The sequence below is a fragment of the Lepidothrix coronata genome, unplaced genomic scaffold (assembly GCF_001604755.1).
Source record: "Lepidothrix coronata isolate B3197 unplaced genomic scaffold, Lepidothrix_coronata-1.0 Scaffold83, whole genome shotgun sequence".
NCBI lineage: Eukaryota > Metazoa > Chordata > Aves > Passeriformes > Pipridae > Lepidothrix > Lepidothrix coronata.
In genome coordinates, this window is record NW_016690263.1 from 616409 (window position 1) to 635549 (window position 19141).

Consider the following 19141-nt stretch of genomic DNA (forward strand, 5'->3'; position numbering starts at 1 on the left):
TTATTGCCAATCAAGTGGTTTGATTGTAGCTTCAAAGGCCTCTCTGTAGAATCACAATATTCCCAGAATGTCTCAGACATCTCTTACATATAAAAGTACACTTCTAGCATTCATGTAGCTAGTGGAAAAAGAAGACTTGAAAATGCAAAGCCACAAAGGATGCAAAAACCCCAGAATGTTAATAAGCTCTTCAAAATATTATTTTTGTATATGGTGAATAACTTGGAACTAGACTCACTATTTGAATTGATGCTGGGCTATGAATTCTGAATATCAAAGGTTGGCAAAATTTATTTTGGTTGCTGAGGAAGAAGCAGCGTGTCTCCTCACAGCTCTGTTGCTGAGCAGGGGCAGTATGCTATGTCTCTTTTTTGCCTTCTCCTTCCTGTCTGCTCATACCAGAGAGGCATTTCTTTTGTCTGTCCCCTCATACTAATCTGACTCCCCCTCCCTCCAATATATGCAGGGGTTTCCTGTCTCTAAAGGTAAGATAACTCCTGCTCTTAGACAGGTGTCCTCATTGCTGAAGGAAGATATTTTCTCTATCTCCTTTCTGTCTTACATTTCTAACTCTGGATAAAGGAAGTTTATCACTTCACTCTGTTGCCACATCTGATCTCTTGTCTTTTGAAAGGGAAAAATGAAGTCCTAGGTTTCCTTTGCCTCATCTGATGGTCAGCAGAAATGCTGATGCATAGCTTTGGCTATGCCAGCACTACTAGAGCAGGCTATGTACTGGGACAGGTCCTGATGGCAGATCTTGATGGCACAGCTTGTAATAGGGATTTAAACTGGCTCTTCTGTGGATTCATCTGCAGAGGGTCCTTCTGTGGGATTGCCAAGAGAACAAGAAGTAAATAGCTTCCACATGGAGCTGAGTTATTCAGCATTAATGCAGGCACTTCTAAAGGTACGAGCAAACAGCAGAAAGAACTTTTAATGTGAATGCTGTTAAAGAACTCAGCTGAGCACATGATATAAAGTATGGGTTCACAGTAAGACTGACAAGTCTTCTGATGCTATTTTTCCCTGTCTGCTAGATGCACAAAACAGCCTGGGTACATTCCCTTTCACACTGTAATTTAACCAGGAAGCTTCTGCCAGCTGACGTGCAATTGGAAACATGGGCAGAGAATGTCTCGGATGGCATCCTGGTTCAAATGCCAGGAAGAAATAACAGGGAAACACTGGGTTAAAGTGCTAAAGCAGCACAGGTCTATTTTAATGCTGAAGAGGACAGGAAGTGACAAAAGAATATAGATTAGCACTGCAAGAGCAATAGCACATGGACATGATTGTCTTGAATTTCCACTGCAGACCTTGGGGATTAAGCACCATTAACCTTTGGCTTGAGAAGTTCTCTTGGCTAGATCCCATCTGCAGTGAAGATATTCTCCCCAGAATTTGGAATGCTTTTGTCCTCTTACCACTCCTCTCTTCCCAGATTAGTATTACTCTGACTGAAGACAGAGCAAGTAAAGCTCTGACCAAGGCTGTAAAAATACATGATGCAAAAGCAGACTAGGACGTATCTCCTATCCTTTTCCTGAGCTACTTCTTCCTGATCTTGTGCTTTCATATGCAACCTCTTAGTTGGACTGGTAGAACTGTCAGCGAGGATTTCAGCTGAAGATATCACTGAACCGATTTGAGTTTAAAGTAGGTTGGGTTTTTTAATTTAATTTTCACAGCACTGTTTTTAGCCAAGCTCCATTCAGTGATTGTGTTGTTAATATATATGGGCAGTTTTATTTATTCATAACCTTAGCCAAGTTTCTGTGGATAGACCCACCCTTTCTCAAGTGCTTGGGATGGGAATTCTGTCAAGTGAACCCATACTGCTTCACTGCTACAAATCCTGAGACATCTCATACATTGCAAAATATTTGAGTCATGATTTTCATTGGCGCTCACTCAAGTACAGATGTAAAAGAGTATCAAAGTTTATAATCAGTGCATCTTATAAGCATTGAAAGGCATATTTTCTTAATATTAATAAAAACCTATTAATTATAATTTATTTATAATTTATTTTTAGAAATGAAATTTTGATCACTCATCAGTAGAATGACTTTTTGACCTTACTCTTAAAAGGCAGAATATTTACTTATCTTTTAAGGTTTTTTTTCTCCTCATCTCTAATGTGCTGGGATAGCATGAAAAATATCTTTATGACATATGGGTATGTTTCCCACCAGTACCTATTTTTTTTCCTTAATTATTCCACAATTGTTTGTTTTACTGAGTAACTATATATAAGAATATTCTCCAACTTCCACACAATTACGTTACAATGTAATGCAAAAAAAAAGATGTCAAACTACTCTGTAGCTAATTTGGATAATATGATGTTAATTCAGGAAAACCTTTTGGTTTTGCTGTAGTAGGAGAGAAAAACATAAAATACCTAATTTGTCTTCACCTTTTTCCCCAGACATTTTTCTTAAAATAATCAGAAAACACTGCATCAATCAGAAAGCAAATTGTCTGATTGCCAGTGTTTGCAGTCTTACTCAATACTTGAAAGAGTTAAGAATAGCAATGAAAATACCCTATCAATTTTTTTTTTTAACAGCAAATGCTAGAAATTATTAAGTGACATGAAAAGTCTTCAGCCTTCAAGTGTTAAACCAGTGATGCTATATTTTATTGTATGGAGAATCCATGTGATTCATTTTAACCAGTGAATCCCTTCTGCATAGAGGCTTTCAATGTTCCAGCCTCAATGACTGGTAAAATATGTTCAAAAAAATAAATAAGGGAAACATAACTCTCATGTAAAATGACATTCTGGATTCCTTTACTTAACTCAACAGAGAGCTATATTCAGTGGAGCCTATGAGACAATACTGTTGGCAGTATTTAAACACGCTGCAGAAGAATAAGCAAAACAATGAGATCAGTAACAATAAGTTAATTTCACTTAAAAAAAATTATTAAAGCTCCACTGTATATTGCATTTGGACTGACTACAAAGTGACAGTCAGCGGATTATTCCACAGATTTCTAACACTGAAAATTCTGATGGCATTTACTAGCATAACCTTTCAACTCTGAGCACATCAATAGAAGCAGACAGTGGTTTGAAATATGATTCCTTGCAGATAGCATATCCTCATTCATCTGACTGTGGTGCTCTGTGCTCCATTGCACAAACAGCAGCTCACCCACTTCTGAGAGGACACTAATAAAAAAGGCATCAATTTTCAGCTCTAGTACTACTGTGATCTCTTTATATGTTCGACATCCAACATTAAATTAAAATGCTGTTATAAATCCTACTTTCTGAATCTGGAATGAGTGTTGGGTTTTTGTCGCATGAGACTGCAGCAAATCTTGTCAAAAGCGAGGAAGCACGTCTTGTTCACTCAGAATTAATGTTGTGGATGAAAGAAGGAGGTAAAAGAGGTTGAATATGGTGAACTGTGGGTGTCAAAGGCAGTGGGTAAAGCAGCTTTGGGGTACCAAACAGAACATTACATTTGCTGCTTTCAACAGATCCCTAGTCAGTAACTATAATTAACAATTACTAACTGCACATGAAAAATAATTTGTTCATAATATGAGGTACTTTAAAAAATCCTGCAAATCTTTAAATGCCTTTATTTTTCACAGCCTGGGCAATATATTCCTCTGTGCTAGACAAAACCAGTTTTGTAACAACCAGATAAAACAGGTTAAGTGTTTTGGATCACTTCATGACCATACAGTGAAGGTTGTTACAGAGTGTCTATGCAAAATTATGCATATTGATGTTGATGTTCAGGACTTCTGTCAGTTTGTCATTTGCACTTGAGTTGTCTTAAAAGTTCTTAGGTTGGGATAGGGATTAAAAACACCTCACCAATTAAAACAGCACAAAGAAAAAAAATTTAGGCACTGATATGAAATACCGTGACAATGGCAAAATCTTCTCATGAGAAAAATAAAGCTGCAAACAGTGAGTGTGAAAAAGAAAGCGGGGGAGATATGTCTGTTACGTAGAAGAGTGCCATACGTTTTGGTCTTTCAACTGTGTCTGATAAAGTCTAATGGCAGGTATCCCTTCTCCTTTAAGAGCTAAGCTAAACTACACTGAAAAGGCAATAATGGCTTCAGCAAAGATACTGTGTCTATAGATATTTTCTCTTGTTCAGTTCATTCATAATTATGAAGAAAAGAAACAAGCTTGCCTTTTTGGGGGTGGGGGAATGCCTTCAAGAGTGGTTCAATATCTGGATCGAACAGAAGAACTTTTTCCCCCTAAGGATCCTGCCTGAAGAAACCTTGACATGCACAAAGTCAGAACCTAGACAAAGTTGCCCTGGTGAGAACGATAAGGTCACCCGTGGGATTGCTGAGATTATCTCTGTCAAGCACTTGGACAGCATGCAGTCAAATGATGCATCATGCAGTCATTTTCGGGGGGGAAAAAATCAATTTCTTCAGCAGGTCGCTATTTGCTTTTCAAAGTGCCCTTGTAGGCCTTCACCACCAAGCATTTATCAATTTAAATGTTGTAAATTGATAATGTGCCACTGTGCCTTGTACTGTTTCTGAATTATTTTGATACTTATATTTTCTTACTGCTCTCAAAATCCTCAGAGCTGCTCTATTTCAATAGAGCTCCTTCCTTGCTCACTTTTAGCATAAAAGACAAGAGTAAATTAATTTTCTTATATTGAATGTTAAAGAAAAAAAATTTTAAAAACCCGCATGACCAACACAGAATTTCCCAGGCTTTTATTTGCCATTTTTAAAGGGGAAAAAACTATTAAAAAGTTAACAATGCTAGTGCACCAATTTACTAAATGAGCACAAATGCTCATTTCATATAGAAATTTACATTCAGAACACTAAAACAATGACAGCAACACAAGGAAAAAAAAAAAAGGCAAATTCTTTCCTGGATTGGTTATTGTCTGAATTTGCTTAAAAATATTGCAATTTTCCTGTGAAGCTCCTGGTTTTTGCTTTTCTTTTTTTTTCCCTTGGAATTTTTATATAATCATCATCATTATCATTATTATTTAGATAATAGTATAGGAGGAAAATAAGGTAGAACTTACAGAATGAAAGCACCAAGATTGCCTTATAATATTTTTTAAGCAAACAGAGCACAAAAGCAATTCTTTAACCATCTACTAACCTCGATTTGCATTGAAAAACAGGTAGAGCATAGTAGTTGAGGTTTGTGCTTTGTAAAAGCAAAAGAAATACATGGCAGTTGCAAAGCATTCTTAACCTCCAGTGATTTATTGGCCCTCAGCCAAGTTATCAGGGGAATCTAATTCTTCTTTATTATTCAAATAAACCACATTTGGCACCATGGTTCCTTTTCAGAATAGCTTCACAAATAGAATGAGTACTGTCATTTATTTGACCTTGCACTTGTGTGCTGTAGCTATAATTTTATTTGCCATTTCATAGAACAAATGCACAGAAAGCCAAAATAAGGAGATAGGTTATGCTACTAGTAACAGAGTACACATGTAATATACCTGTTGGTTTTGCCTGCCTTGTTTTAAAAAGGATAAATTATCCACAATTTATTCTTTTTTCTTCCTTCTTCATCTCTATTATCTGTCTCCTATTATGCTAGCAGCTGCACTGTTCCTTTTTAGTGAGCTCTCTTTTCAACAGGCCAATTTGCAAACCTGCTCTATGTCCTGGACAAGTAGGAAATGTTTTACTTTAAGGTGTGGACCTCACAGAGGGGAAACAATACATAACATCTTTGTTGCACACAACTGTTGGTGAGAGGTGACCAGTTTCCTGAAAGCAAAAGCATCCTAGACAGATTATCAACCCATAATATTTTCTACACTTCAATAATATTTTTGACCTTGAAACATCCTATGCCTGACAATTTTTTTCCTTTCCAGATAAGAAATATTTTTTCTGTCTGGTTCTGGATAGATTTTACCCCCTTTATGTTACTATTTACATTTCAGCATATTTTTGGTCTAAGCCTCAAACACAGAGACTTTTCAAAAGAATTGAAATCTCTTAGGTAAGCACTGATAATGACTTCTAAGTGCTGGAAGGAGTGATTTTTAGGCCTCTTCAATGTCCAGATATGGTGACTTTTTAGCCCTTTTCTTTTGAAATCTCATTGCAATTCTAAAAGGAATCAGGGCCTGAGTATTCCAAAGATGGCAGTTACTCTGATATCAAAAGTTAGCTACTGACTTGGAAAATGCCCGAGACTAGGTATACATGAAGAATAAACATCACTACAGAGATGCAGCATAAAAAGCTGTTTGTATTGACAAAAGGGAAAGCTACACTATCACAGGTCATGTTGTCCAACCCAGGAAGAAATTCTGGTCATACTGCACATTTCTAGACATGTCTGAGTCTTTCCACAAATACTAAAGTTCCTGAAAGAAGTAAAAAAGTATGTTGAATTATTTCAGCTTGCCTCAAGTATAACTGAACCATGACAATTTATACAGACTGAGGGTATAACTGGGAGATTTTTGGTCCATTTCTGCTGCTTTGATTCTTTACCTTACCTCACTCATTATTTTCAGCTAACTATGTCTTTCCCTCTACTTTTTATGTTCCCTGAAACCGCTTTTGTTGCAATTCCAGTATGGTCTAAAAATCCATATCTGCCAAACTAACTTAAAATTTTTGGCTAGCATTAGCTGGTAGATAAAGTGTTCAAAAATATACGTCGTGGCTATCTACATGCAAGGTATATTCATTGTAATGTCAAAAGTGTATTTATTGTAATTTTTGTTTACTGTGCAAATATACTGTTCCTTTTGCCAGAGGTAACTTTATTATCATCATTGCCAGGCTACCTCCCAAGATATTGTTTTATCAGATTTCTTTACTATTAGTCCTGGAGCTATCTTAGAACATCAGCATCCATTTGTTTTGCACCACTGGCTCTAAATGTTCAGAAAAGAGAAAAATTGGGTTCTGTGAAAAACTGTTTTTACCTACTGAGATTCAGTAAAAGGACTCTTTTCCTTTAGCTAAGAGACATAAGATTTTGCTTTGCAAGTACAAAATATATTGTACATTACTTCCATGCATACCAGTTAAAAAAAAAAAAGGAAAAAAGCTGAACTAAACAAGGATGAAGTCTTAGAGAAGTCATTTGACTAGAAAGCAAGACTTCACAGTCAGCACTTGATGAAGATGTTTCAAATAAAAATGCTTATAATATATATCCAGATTTTAAGTTGAAAACTGCCTAGAAGTTCTCTATAAATACGTAGTTTGGGAGTATAAGGATAGGGTCATATCAACGTTTACCTGCAGTGTAAGAAATGCAATGCCACATGTATCACACAGCACAAATCCAGAAATTCAGAATTCACAAGTATTTTAAGTCTTTATAGTGCAAACAGTAGCATTTCCATGTATAGTTTGAGAAATGGTTCTATGAATATTCCTGCTGGTATTTTTTGTAACAAATAAGCTTTGACTAGTGATTTAGTAATAAGTAGCTACAGCATTTCTTTTGAAGTAATTAAGAAACTATCTATAAAATATCATAGCAAGAGAATAAAATATTAAAAATACAAGTACAGGAGGTCTGAGAAGTATAAAATGTCTCCATAAAGACAGAAGAGAAGAACATCAAAAAGCTCAGATATTTTAGTAGATTTCGGTAGATTTCATTTACTATTGTATAAAAATCCATAGTCCTTGTTCTGATTTTTGGTAGCTTTTCCATCAGTACTTTCAGTGGTGAACACATGGAAATGTTTGTCCTGATATATCAAATACTCTAACATGCAAAGATAATTCATTTATTTATCTGAACACTTTCCTGAAATATGTATGTGGATAAAGATTAAGTGTAAATTCCTAACAACACTGTGTGAGTTCAGAGTATGGAAAGATTTACCAGCTCTTACAGTTAAAAAGACAGTGGCAGAAAATGCTTTTAACAAGAGACTAGCATAGGGTTAAAGCCAAATTTTTCTTGAACAGATGATATTTCAGATGGCCGCACTATTCCAGATGCATCAATTTCCTTGAAAATCCAATCCATATATGTGCATATGCTGTGCTGGCAGGAGGACTGACTGAAATGGCCAAAACCCAAGAGCTAATATTCTTTTGGCCAGAATAATGCAATTATTATTTTCCTAGCTATCAGTCTAAGCATACAGAGCCATCTGTTATGCAAAGCAAACATACACATCTCAATTACAGAAAATGCAGTTGCCTTGACAGAATTTGGATTACACCACTAACCAGGGCTGTAAAATTTGTTTTAAGCTAGTGTATAATGGATGCCTTTCAGGAGTTTCCTAATTAGCATTTACCTGCTTAAACTAATTATCCATCCTTCTTCTTTACTGGCTTATTAAACTTCGTTGGATACTATGCATAAAACAGATTAATATGAACATAAGACAATAATAAACATTAAAGTTCCAATTCTTTACTGTATTATCAACATGGTGGTGCACTGATTTCAAAATGTGAGATTCCTCACACTAACTCCCAAACAGATTAAGTCAGGGATTAAAGTCTATTACAAAACAAGGGACTTTAATGAGAGACAAGAATACTGATATGAGTTAGAAACAGCTCTTGTTTCCATTTCTAGCATTGGGTTTGCCAAAGTCATCACAAAATAACAATTACTGAACTTATTACAGCCAATTGCTTGCATGTTCTATGAGGAATTAATGAAACTCTATTCAGATTCTCACCAGATCATATTTAAAATTAGTCTTTTTTTGGCACCAAATGTTAAAATTTCCTGTTTCATTGTTGGTGGGATACAGCAAAACTGACAGTAGCTTGTGCTAATAGGTGCTTCCTCATAGCAGTATGGGTCCCAATTTAAAGGAGCTGAAATAAATATTACTTCAGGTTTTTTTTTCTCCTTAGGGTGACTGCAATAGAAGTAGATTATCCTACTCTGAAAACCATCATGCAAAAACTTTCTACTGCATTTCTAAGTGCAGGCAGAAAGAAGCTATCCTGCCTAAACATTTCTGAATGCCGCAAGATTAGGAATAAACATTAACAACTAACTTTCGCCCCACTTCTGTCCTGCCTTTTAATCTTCGAAAAACAGTTGTCAGCAATTAAATGAAAAAAAAAAAAAACCCAAAACAAAACCTACTATATTTTATAAATTCATTTCTCCATATTACTGAGCATTTGTGAAAGCATCAAAATGTGTCCTTGTTGGAACCCTCCCTGCAAGACATTTTAATGGTCTCTTTCAGCATTTCTTGACTCCAAATGACTCCCTGTCATCGTGTCAGCTCCCTGGATAATGCAGGGTACTCCATAAACATCCAGTAATAGGACACAAGGGAAGTACTATTAGAGTGTCCCTTTCCTATCAGGTATAGAGGTTTAAAGTTCAAAACAACTGAGAAAAGAAACTTCATTTGTTCTCAATAAATTAATAATGATCCTTTGTGGCAAAAAGTTTTCAGACACATCTCAACATCCAATACTCATAGACAGATTTTTCAGTTGTGTCTCAGGATGAACAAGATGCAGCTTTAAACAACTAATTCAATACTTCATGCAAAATACAAAAGCAAAATTATTATTTCCTTAAGAATGATAAACAGAAGAATGCATCATACACAGTTATGTTCTAGAATTGAAAGCATGTACTTACTTGGGACAGGCCTAAATAGATGGAGACAGTTTCTGAAATGTACAAAAATTTTCCTTCTTGATTTAGTGCAAATACAAATCCATCCAGGGACTACAGAGTAAGGGGAAAAAAAAAGCGAATAGATTAATAAAAACCTCCAAATGACAGATAGAAATAGATTCAAACAAAGACATCACAGAGTAAATTGAGGAAAATGTTCTGATTGTTATGAGAGTGGCTTTAATTTGAACTCCTAAGACAATTCCTTTATATTCTGCCCACATTTTAATAAACAGCATATGAGTACATTACTAAGTTGAAGGACTTACTGTCGTGCTTACATCTGCCATATACTAGATAAAATTTATCTCATTTGCTTGACAGAAGAAATACAGAAAAATAATTTTTTTTTTAACAGGAAGAAATAAATAAGGAAAACAAATAACCTTCCAATTGAATCGTATATAAAAAGATCACATCCCCCCATCCTTCAGAATCAAAGCAGACAATTTCCACTTCCAAAAACCGAAGAGGAGAAAATAAAATTCTGTCATCACTCAAACCACTATGGACCTCAATAATTTGTAAATTAATTGAGGATTACACACATACACGCACGTGTACGCACACACACACACCCCCTCACATTTTCCTTTTGTGAGACAACAAACAAAGCCAATCAGCAGATTACTGTCAAATATGTTTACAGCTTAAGTCTCTAGAAATGTTATGAATTTCATCCCTTCGTTGTAAAACTCTAGATCAGATTTTACTTTGACAGGTTCAAGTCTTTGGATGTGGTTTCCATTGCAACTGCAAAAATCAAAATACAACTGCAGTGATTAATGCATACCTTTTGAAACATGAGTGCAGTTAATAAACAAAGAACTATATTCTAACCTGACACATGGAGTAAATCACTGCACATCAAGACAGAAATACACCTCTGAATAAGAGCAAACCTACACTAGGAAGAAACTGCCTTTCATAAGCTATTTGTGCCTTTACCTTTTTGCCCTTAATGGGAGTGATTACTGGCAAACACTCACTATTGCAAAGTAAAATCACAAAAGTACAGAAATTAGAAATGCTAAAAAAAGTCAGAAAATATGAAACAGCCCAAAAGCTGGGAGGAACAAGGAACAATCCCAAAAAATCCCATCCCAAATATTTCCTTGTGACAAAGGTACATGTAAAGTGAAAATATAATTGTGGCATGGATCAACCTGGTTTTGGAAGGCAAAAGAAGAAAAACACATAAATTTGATGGAGATATAGGGTGAAATAGTCATGTAATCATTTCACTCCTTTTCAAATACACGACAGTGATTTCTGAGAGGTTTTATTTTTCTATTCTTCTGCTTCTTGATTAATTTCCAACAGGCTGCTAGTCAGAAGCTGTCTTTGGCAAATGCTCCCCCTTCTATGATGTAGTAGGTGGTGGAATTAGTTCAAAAATCTGAGTTTTCTAAAAATAATAGACCCCATATTGGAAAACAAACCCTCACTAAAGACACTGCATTAAAGAAAGACCCTAATTTATATTTATGAATTAATAAAAATGTAAATCTGCATAGATTTCCTTCATGTAAAAACATTTATATTATGCAAGCCATTTATGAACCTCTTATAAATCATCTTTTCTTTTTTTTTTTCAAATTATTAACATCAGTTCCTTGCATTCTTAACATCAGTAACAGGTGGAAAATTTGGAACAGTGAAGTTCAAAGTTAGATCCATACCAGGACAATCAAAACCTTTGCACATCTGATCTCCCCCACTATGTACAATTTCTTTTATTCGGAAGAGTAAATCTTTAAAAGGCTTGCTTTAAGTTTTCCTGATGCTCTGTCCCATATTCCTTTGAGGAAACTGGTTTAACTCTCTGTGAGAGATAAAACTGAGAAGCATGACACTGACTCTTTGGCCACCTGTATGGAACGTCATTCTCCACAAGCAACAAGAAATTGCCACAACTGAACGAGACTAACAGCCTATCTGTAGCTGTTCATTTTCCTGTCTTATAGGATGTACCTAGACTCTTCAGAACAGCGTTTGAAATATCCATATGGGCAATGACAAGGCTACCAGAGGTTTATTTCTAACCTATTGTTATTAGTAGTTGGCACGATTATGATATCTGATCTTCCTTAGAATTTTTTTTTATAATCTTGTTAAATTCTTGGCTTAATGATATCTTGAGGAAAGATGTTTTACAGGTTATTTGTGTATCATACAGAAACAACTTTCCTCTTCTCAGTTTTTTATATAGCTAGGATTTTAGTGCAGTCCCCTTGCTTTGTTATTTGAGAGAGTTACATGCAGTTGGAATGTATTTATGATCGGGTCTGTTTAGTACATTGCATTAGTATTATCTGGCATATCTTGATAGAGTTTTGCAAGAACAGAAAAAAATTAATTCTCTGAGTCACTGATGGCTTTTCTGCTTCTTTTATACACATGATCTTATTTAGGAATATAGACTTCTTAATGAAACAAAAAATTGAAGGAAGCTTATGGTACTAATTAGGCAGAAATGTTTCCCTCAGTGCTGTTTTGAAATTGGGTGAAAATAGTTTTTCTGGAAAAATATAAACAAATAAAACTATCTCTGGTCAACATAGCTGTACAAAGACATTTCAGCCTCCATAGCTAAAGTTTGAAAGTCATCAGCCAGCAAGTGGGAAGAGAGTTGAAGCGAGAAGTATTAGTCGTCTTAAGCACTTGCTACTTTTCCATCCCATTGACTCTGATTCTCTCATTTCAATTAAACAGTTTTAATTCTTTAGTCTTTTCTTCTCTTTCTTTCTGTGAGACTATTCCTTACTTTCACCTCCAAGTAAGGAGGCACCACTGAAGGACTGGCAAGGCCAGTGCAGCATACCAACACCTTTGATTTCTTACGGGATTGGTCGCTTCCTGTGCCATAAAATTTGTTCATTAAGCCAACAGAGACTAATAAATCATGGTTAGTCATTCCTTCTCCATTTCTTTTCCTGCTTCTTTGAAGCAATGCTTGGATACCATTACTGACTGAATTCAGCATTTTTTTCAACAGAGCAAAATCAGAAAGTTTATTTAATCGTATTTTGAAAAAGCCACTAATTAACAGCTAATGGACACCTAACTACTTCCATGCCCAAAATATAGAGACATTAGAACAAAAACCTCAAATACTAAGCTCAAGTTTCAATACCTAAGAAAAATTACAATAAAAATAGGAGGAAAACTAACCATCTTCCAGTGCAAGGCAGTTCCTCCCACCAGTATGAAAGGGCTGAGACGGACCATTTCTGTGACAATGTTGTTGTTCCTTTTACAGGTCAAACATTAGTTCTGAAGGACTGTCTCATTCGTTATTCATAGGTATTATTTATGAATATTTATTATTTAAGTAATGCGTGTTGAAATTTTTCAATTTTTCATAAAGCGTACATCCTTTGTGCATGCCAAGAGAGCAGCAGACTTCAGAGAAGGTGCAAGGCAACATCACACAGGTTATGTTATATACTACAGAAGAGTATGTGATATCATTGTAAACTATATATTCACAAAAAATTTTCTTTCAATAAGAAAACTCTGGAAGTATTATTCATATCACCTATGTATTACTGAGGACACAATAAATGAGAGAAGGATACTGGATTTAGTCAGCTTTCAAATCTCTCTTTTCAAATGAGTGCCACAGTGTAATTTCCAGCTAGAATTTCTGAACAGTTTCACTGTAGTTCAAAGGCAGATAGGATTTCTGTTTTGGACATTCCACAGTTAATTATAAACAGGGCCTGCAAAGGTAACTGGTTTTTCATAACATGCCCTATTTTCATGGAAGGAGAGGGCATGAATATAAGGGTAGAGTGTCTTCTGTTAGGAAAATACTCTTGAGTTCAATTATCTTTTTTTTTTTTTAAAATAAATGAAGTTGACTGTCATAAAACCAGTCCTATCCCATCTAGTGTGGCAGCTGAGAAAGGGTCAAGGTGACCTCAAATGCCAATTTTGAGCACAACCCAATTTAAGGTAGACTGACAACTTCTTGTTTAAACCTACATTTACTGGTTTTATGCAAAATGTGATTAAAGCTGAAGCTTCCAAGTACTTTTTATTTCAGAAAACCATTATGTATTATGCTGTTTCAATCACCACAGGCTACTTTTTAATTTATTTTTTTTAACTGTCCCACTGTTTTCAACAGGCACCAATTAAGATTCTGGGGTCAAAGGGTTAATTACATCTTCTTACCCACTATGTAGAATTTTCTGATTATTAACCAAGGTTGGATTAAGATGAAAAAGAACCGACACAAATGTTAATGCTTGCCCCTCCTCAAGAAGATTTTTCATAATACCATGCTGAAATCTATATGCTCTCTTCAAAGCTGTTAAAGAATGAAATCTTGGAGGGAACACTAAAATAAATGCTTTAAAGACATGGAAGTATCTGATTTACTAAGCCAGTTTTCTTATTTCTGAAAACTGTTCTAAACTAGCCACACAGGACTGATACAAGCTTTCCTTTGTCACATACCAGAAAGTCAATGTGGTAGACATGAAGTGAGACACAAAAGTCACTAGCTAAAGCACCTCTGAATAATAATGAAAATAATTATAATTTATATCCTCTGACATCAGAATAATACAAAACTGTAAAGCACAGGTTTTTAACCCAAAATACTAAGTGCCTTCTACAATATTTGAAGCATAGTGAGGTTATTTCTTCACAGGATATGAAACCCACTGTACCACTTTGACCGAATGTGCACTTATGTATAATGCATCATAGTAAATGGATTTATATTTGTCAGAGGAATTTTGTCCCAGCCATTTTTGCATATTCCCAATACAGGCAAATTTAATTCACTGGAGTCTTACTACAGTGTCCTTCTGGAGAATATCCTCATATTTCATACTATCCATGAAGTCCCTAATTCTTTCTAGTGTATTCCAGTGTTGCAAAACCCCCTGTTACCCTGACCTAAACTCCAGTTAGAGTGAAGAATTACCAGTAGGCTAGGTTATTTTAATGACAGATTATTTTAAACTAAGCCTTCACCATCTGTTCCACCCCCTAATTATGAATGCAAAAAGAACATATTTCACAATTACATCAGTAAAAAGTAAGATATACATGATTTAAATGCATGCATGTGTTCTTTGTCCAATGCAGCATGCATCTGTGATGTTTTTCTCATCATTCAGGCTGTGATCAGGAGTTAGGGGTTGGGGAAGGGAATACTCCCCCTGATAAAACAGATTAATTGATATACTAAACTTTTTCCTGGCAAACAGATCATCTTAATTAGAATTTTTCAGTGTTATGACATAATGATATTATAACTGGAGCTGAGCATTAATTTGAGGACAAAGCCTGTCACCAATTAGACATACTACATTCAATAACAGCAAAAATATTTTACTTTTTTTTTAAAGAGAGACAGTATTGGATGCAATTGACATTTACAAAAGAAAACAGTCCCTCTCAGAATATATATATAATTGCATTATTTATTTAATGTGTTACAACATGGCATAAAAAACATGATTTACTGAAGAAAGAAACAAAAAAGTAAGTTTCATTTCAACATGGCAACCATTCTTGAACGGGGGGTTAAAATAAAATAAAAGGCATAAATGATGGCTGACAGAAATCTGGCCTTAGTACACTTCTATTGTGCTCTCATTATTAAGATATCAGAGCAATATCCTTCAGCAATACCAACAAACATGCAAAAGCATAACTACTTAGGTGGAAAAATCTGACCTTGGGCTTTCACAATTAAGTACTATGAGACAACCAGAGTACTGTGCTGGGAAATAGGATTTTACATGCGAGGTATTTGATACACATGAATAAAAATGAGCAACTAAACTTTGATTATCTACTGACTTACACAAATCTGTAAAAGCTTTATTCCTCTCTTCCGTCTTTTTAATCCCGTGCAAAACAAACAAACAAACAAACTCCAAACACAAAAAAATAAAACAAAAAATCCACCAAAACAAAAAGACCCCCACCCAAAACAGAAGACCAAGTAAAATAAAAAGGCATAAGACATTGCAGTGTTCCTTGCGCTACAAGCTTTTTACCACTGAGTAAAAATCCCAGCATCAAACACATAGAAATCCCTGTTTTCAACCCTTATACCACTGTCATTTTTCCACAGTTCACGATAATGGTTATATGACTACATGACCAGAGATTCCTTTTGAATTAATGACACATATTTGACAACAAAGCAGTGTGCACTTGGCACCAAAACAACTACAGTAAAAAAGAGGAAAGGGGACAAACTCAAAGGATGAGGCTAGAATGGACTTTGATGCCAGTTTCCTAATTTGTCATCTTCATGCCCGTTGCTTTTGTGGCCAGAATGCAATTTATGACAATAAGGAAGTGCCAAAAAATTTGTCAATAATAGGGATGTCTGCTTTATAGCTCAAAACCAAGAAATGAAGGAAGAGGAGTAAACTTTACTGATTCCTCAGATGCATCTTTCACAGACTTACAGAATAAGTAAGTTTATGTATCCAAAGCAGCAAAAACTTGCAGTGGCAGTTTTACTACTTGATTAGAAAAAAGCATATTTTATTCCAGATCATAACCATTGCAAAAGTAGAGTGTAGAAGAGAAAAGTTCAGAGCCAAGAATAATGTTAAAAGGAGGCAGTCGAGTTCCTAAAATATACTTCCAGTTTCATTCACTGATAATAGATTGACAAGTATCAGAGGTGAGCTTGAGAATCACAGCAAGATTACAAACCTCTAAGTGATAGGAGTTCAAGAAAAAAATCAGAGATTAAGAGTTTGACAATTTTTTTTTACAAAGGCAATAAATGACTTTTCAGGATCTCTGCCTTGTAGATAGCAATTTTTATTTTTTTTTTTCTGGAAGGCCATTATACTTGTGTAAAATCCCAAAGCATTGTGTATTAAAGCACTGAACTTTCATCTTAATGATGCCTATTCCTGATGAGCTCCTACCCTCCATTTTATAGGATTCCTAGTGCTGGTTCAAGACTGTTTGGACAGCAGATTGTAATTCCAACAACTGTGTGCCATGTAATACAATCAAATATGTCTATTTAGGCTGAGACTTGTCATACAGAGATTACACTGTGTATCTCTTACCCTGAGAAAATGATCATTGTCGGTCAGGATTAAGTGTATACCTATCTGTGGACTGGCTTTGCTTTGGATACATATGGTTCGAATGTAAGTGGTTTCTGCCCTTAGGTGGTACAAATGTTACAATCACTTATGCATTTGTGCACCTAGAGGCACTGCCCTGAGTAAAAGACTTGACAATATATCTACTTGCATAACATTTACTAAATAAGTGCCAAAAGTGAAAGAGTAAGGTGACTCAGCAGCAGGAGCTAAGATACATAGTGAGAGTTGGCAGAATGAGGGATTGAGTCCCCAGACCTGCACCTCAGACCACACAGCAAGAGATTGTGGGAACTTGATCTGACTGGAACACTGTGCAAGTAGAAGCACCTATACAGGCAAAACTGATTGTGGCAACAACAGGCATTGTTGTGAATCCCATTGTTTCCCAAGCTGTAAGTTTGAAGCCTTTCTTTGTTATGTATGAATCTACAAATCTGACTCTATGTGAAAGCAAACAGATAAAGGTAACTAAATGCCCGTCCAAAAATCTAGGTGAAAAAATTATGGGGAAGAATTTGTGATATAGAATTAATTTCATTCTTAAAATATCACCTGCACTCAATAGGTACTCAGATGTTCTGGTGATTGATCCTGACAATTGGCTTGCTAGAATTAGATGTCTAGCTCAGACCTGAGTACATGTGTTCTCACCTGCATCACACAATTTCATACATATGAAGCAGCGAAGCTGTGCTCAAGGAAGAACAGGATGAGGGACTTACACTTATCATATTTAATCTATTAGATGGCAATACAAACAACCAAAATAGATCATATATAAGAAATTGAGTTCTTTGACTAGCATATAATTCTGATTTATACTCTTGAAAGGAGAACATGTTGAGAATACTTTTTAGGCAATGGAAAATAGATATAATAAGGACACAGAACAAACTCAAAAAAGCTCGTTCTTATCTTCAGCCTCTTATTGCATGTTATAATACAAAGAAGACTGAACCTGGTCCTAAACAGCTGAGAATTCCTCCAGCTGTCATTAATCCCTGTACTAATGCAGGAGATCTATTTACTATAACAATTCTTTCTCCACCTAGGGGAGTGTGGAGTGGTTCCACATATGTCCACTCTCAAGAATTCTAGAATCCAGATGGACTAAATTAAAGCAGTCATTTACTTTTCCAGTAAAGACCAGTACATAAAAGTCTCCACATCTCTTACTGTCTCTTGACTCCTTATTCTTGTGACCCCCAAGACAATTAGAATCTGGACTGACACAAATCAGAACATGCTAGTTACTGGAAGTTAGGTTTATAGAGGCATGGGAAAAAAAAAAAAAAAAAGAAAAAAGCCCACAAAACTATAACCTTTTAAGGTCTGGATTGTGAAGTGGTTCTTCCAATTTTAAAATTTGGTTCCTCTACTCTCCATGTCTTTATCTGTCTGACCTACTAACAGCATTCAAATCCAAGGTTAGTTTTTGCAGATTTGACAGAGGGCAGAGGTCTTAGAGAAATTCCTACATGTTTGGAGAAAATGGATTTATAATGGAGATGAGACCCTCTGAGAGCCTTTGCAGCAGTAAAAGCTGGACTATGAGTTCCTATATCGTTAGACATCACAGAACAGAGATCTTTCAAATGTCCTTATCACTGAAAAATTCTCAAAAACTTACACTGTCTTAAGACACAAAAGTCAACAGAAGACAAGATGGAAATATACAGAAAACTATGCTGTGCTCTTCTGGTACCCATAGAAGCTTTGGTTTCCATTCACTTATCCATGACTACACAGGACAAACAACTTCATGGAATAAGCTGGAGATTTCATTAATAATAATATTTTGAAATCTTGCCCTGAAATAATTATCCAGTACATCTACATTCTTCACAGTAAAGTTGATATCTTTATGCTGGGTTGCAGCCCTTTGTGAAAGAGTTTTGAAGTTACAGTGCTTCAGTCCAGAAGTAGAATGCACAAAAAAGTGTGAAATGCACATTTATGTGAAAATCAATTATCCTTTTGGAATTGGAGGTCCAGTCCTGAATGATTTGAGGAAATCTACTCAGTTTGTCACTACAAAACACTATTGCTATTTTGACCTTCTACTTCTGTTTCACAGAGACCAGGTGAGAAGACAGCATGTAGCTTTGCCATTAACAGGACTCTAATATCTTCCTGCGCTATGAGGAAATATTGTGTTTCTCCTTCCCTCCCTCCTTCTCTCTCTTCCTTCCTTTTCCTCTTTTTTTTTTTTTCCTGTGAGCTCACCTCTAATGCCTGTTTAGCTAAAGATATGTATGGATTTTGCTGTTTACCAGATCATTGCATAAATTCAAGCATATCAACAGCACAGAGCAGCTCTTCCAGTGAAAAAGGTTTATATTCTTTTTAAAAACAAGCTAATATATTATAGTGGCACCTCTGACTGCTGTGATGA

At 35.5% G+C, this 19141-nt stretch overlaps 1 protein-coding gene across 4 annotated transcripts in view; it reads right to left on the reverse strand.

Moving 5' to 3' along the window:
• The window catches only part of NPAS3 (neuronal PAS domain protein 3), a 613262-nt gene that overhangs the window by 175016 nt on the left and 419105 nt on the right, over positions 1 to 19141 (reverse strand). For all 4 annotated transcript variants that reach the window (XM_017820487.1, XM_017820490.1, XM_017820489.1 and 1 more), the window contains one exon: positions 9599 to 9688. In XM_017820487.1, the coding sequence (XP_017675976.1) occupies positions 9599 to 9688 (90 nt within the window). The remainder of the gene's footprint in view (positions 1 to 9598; positions 9689 to 19141) is intronic.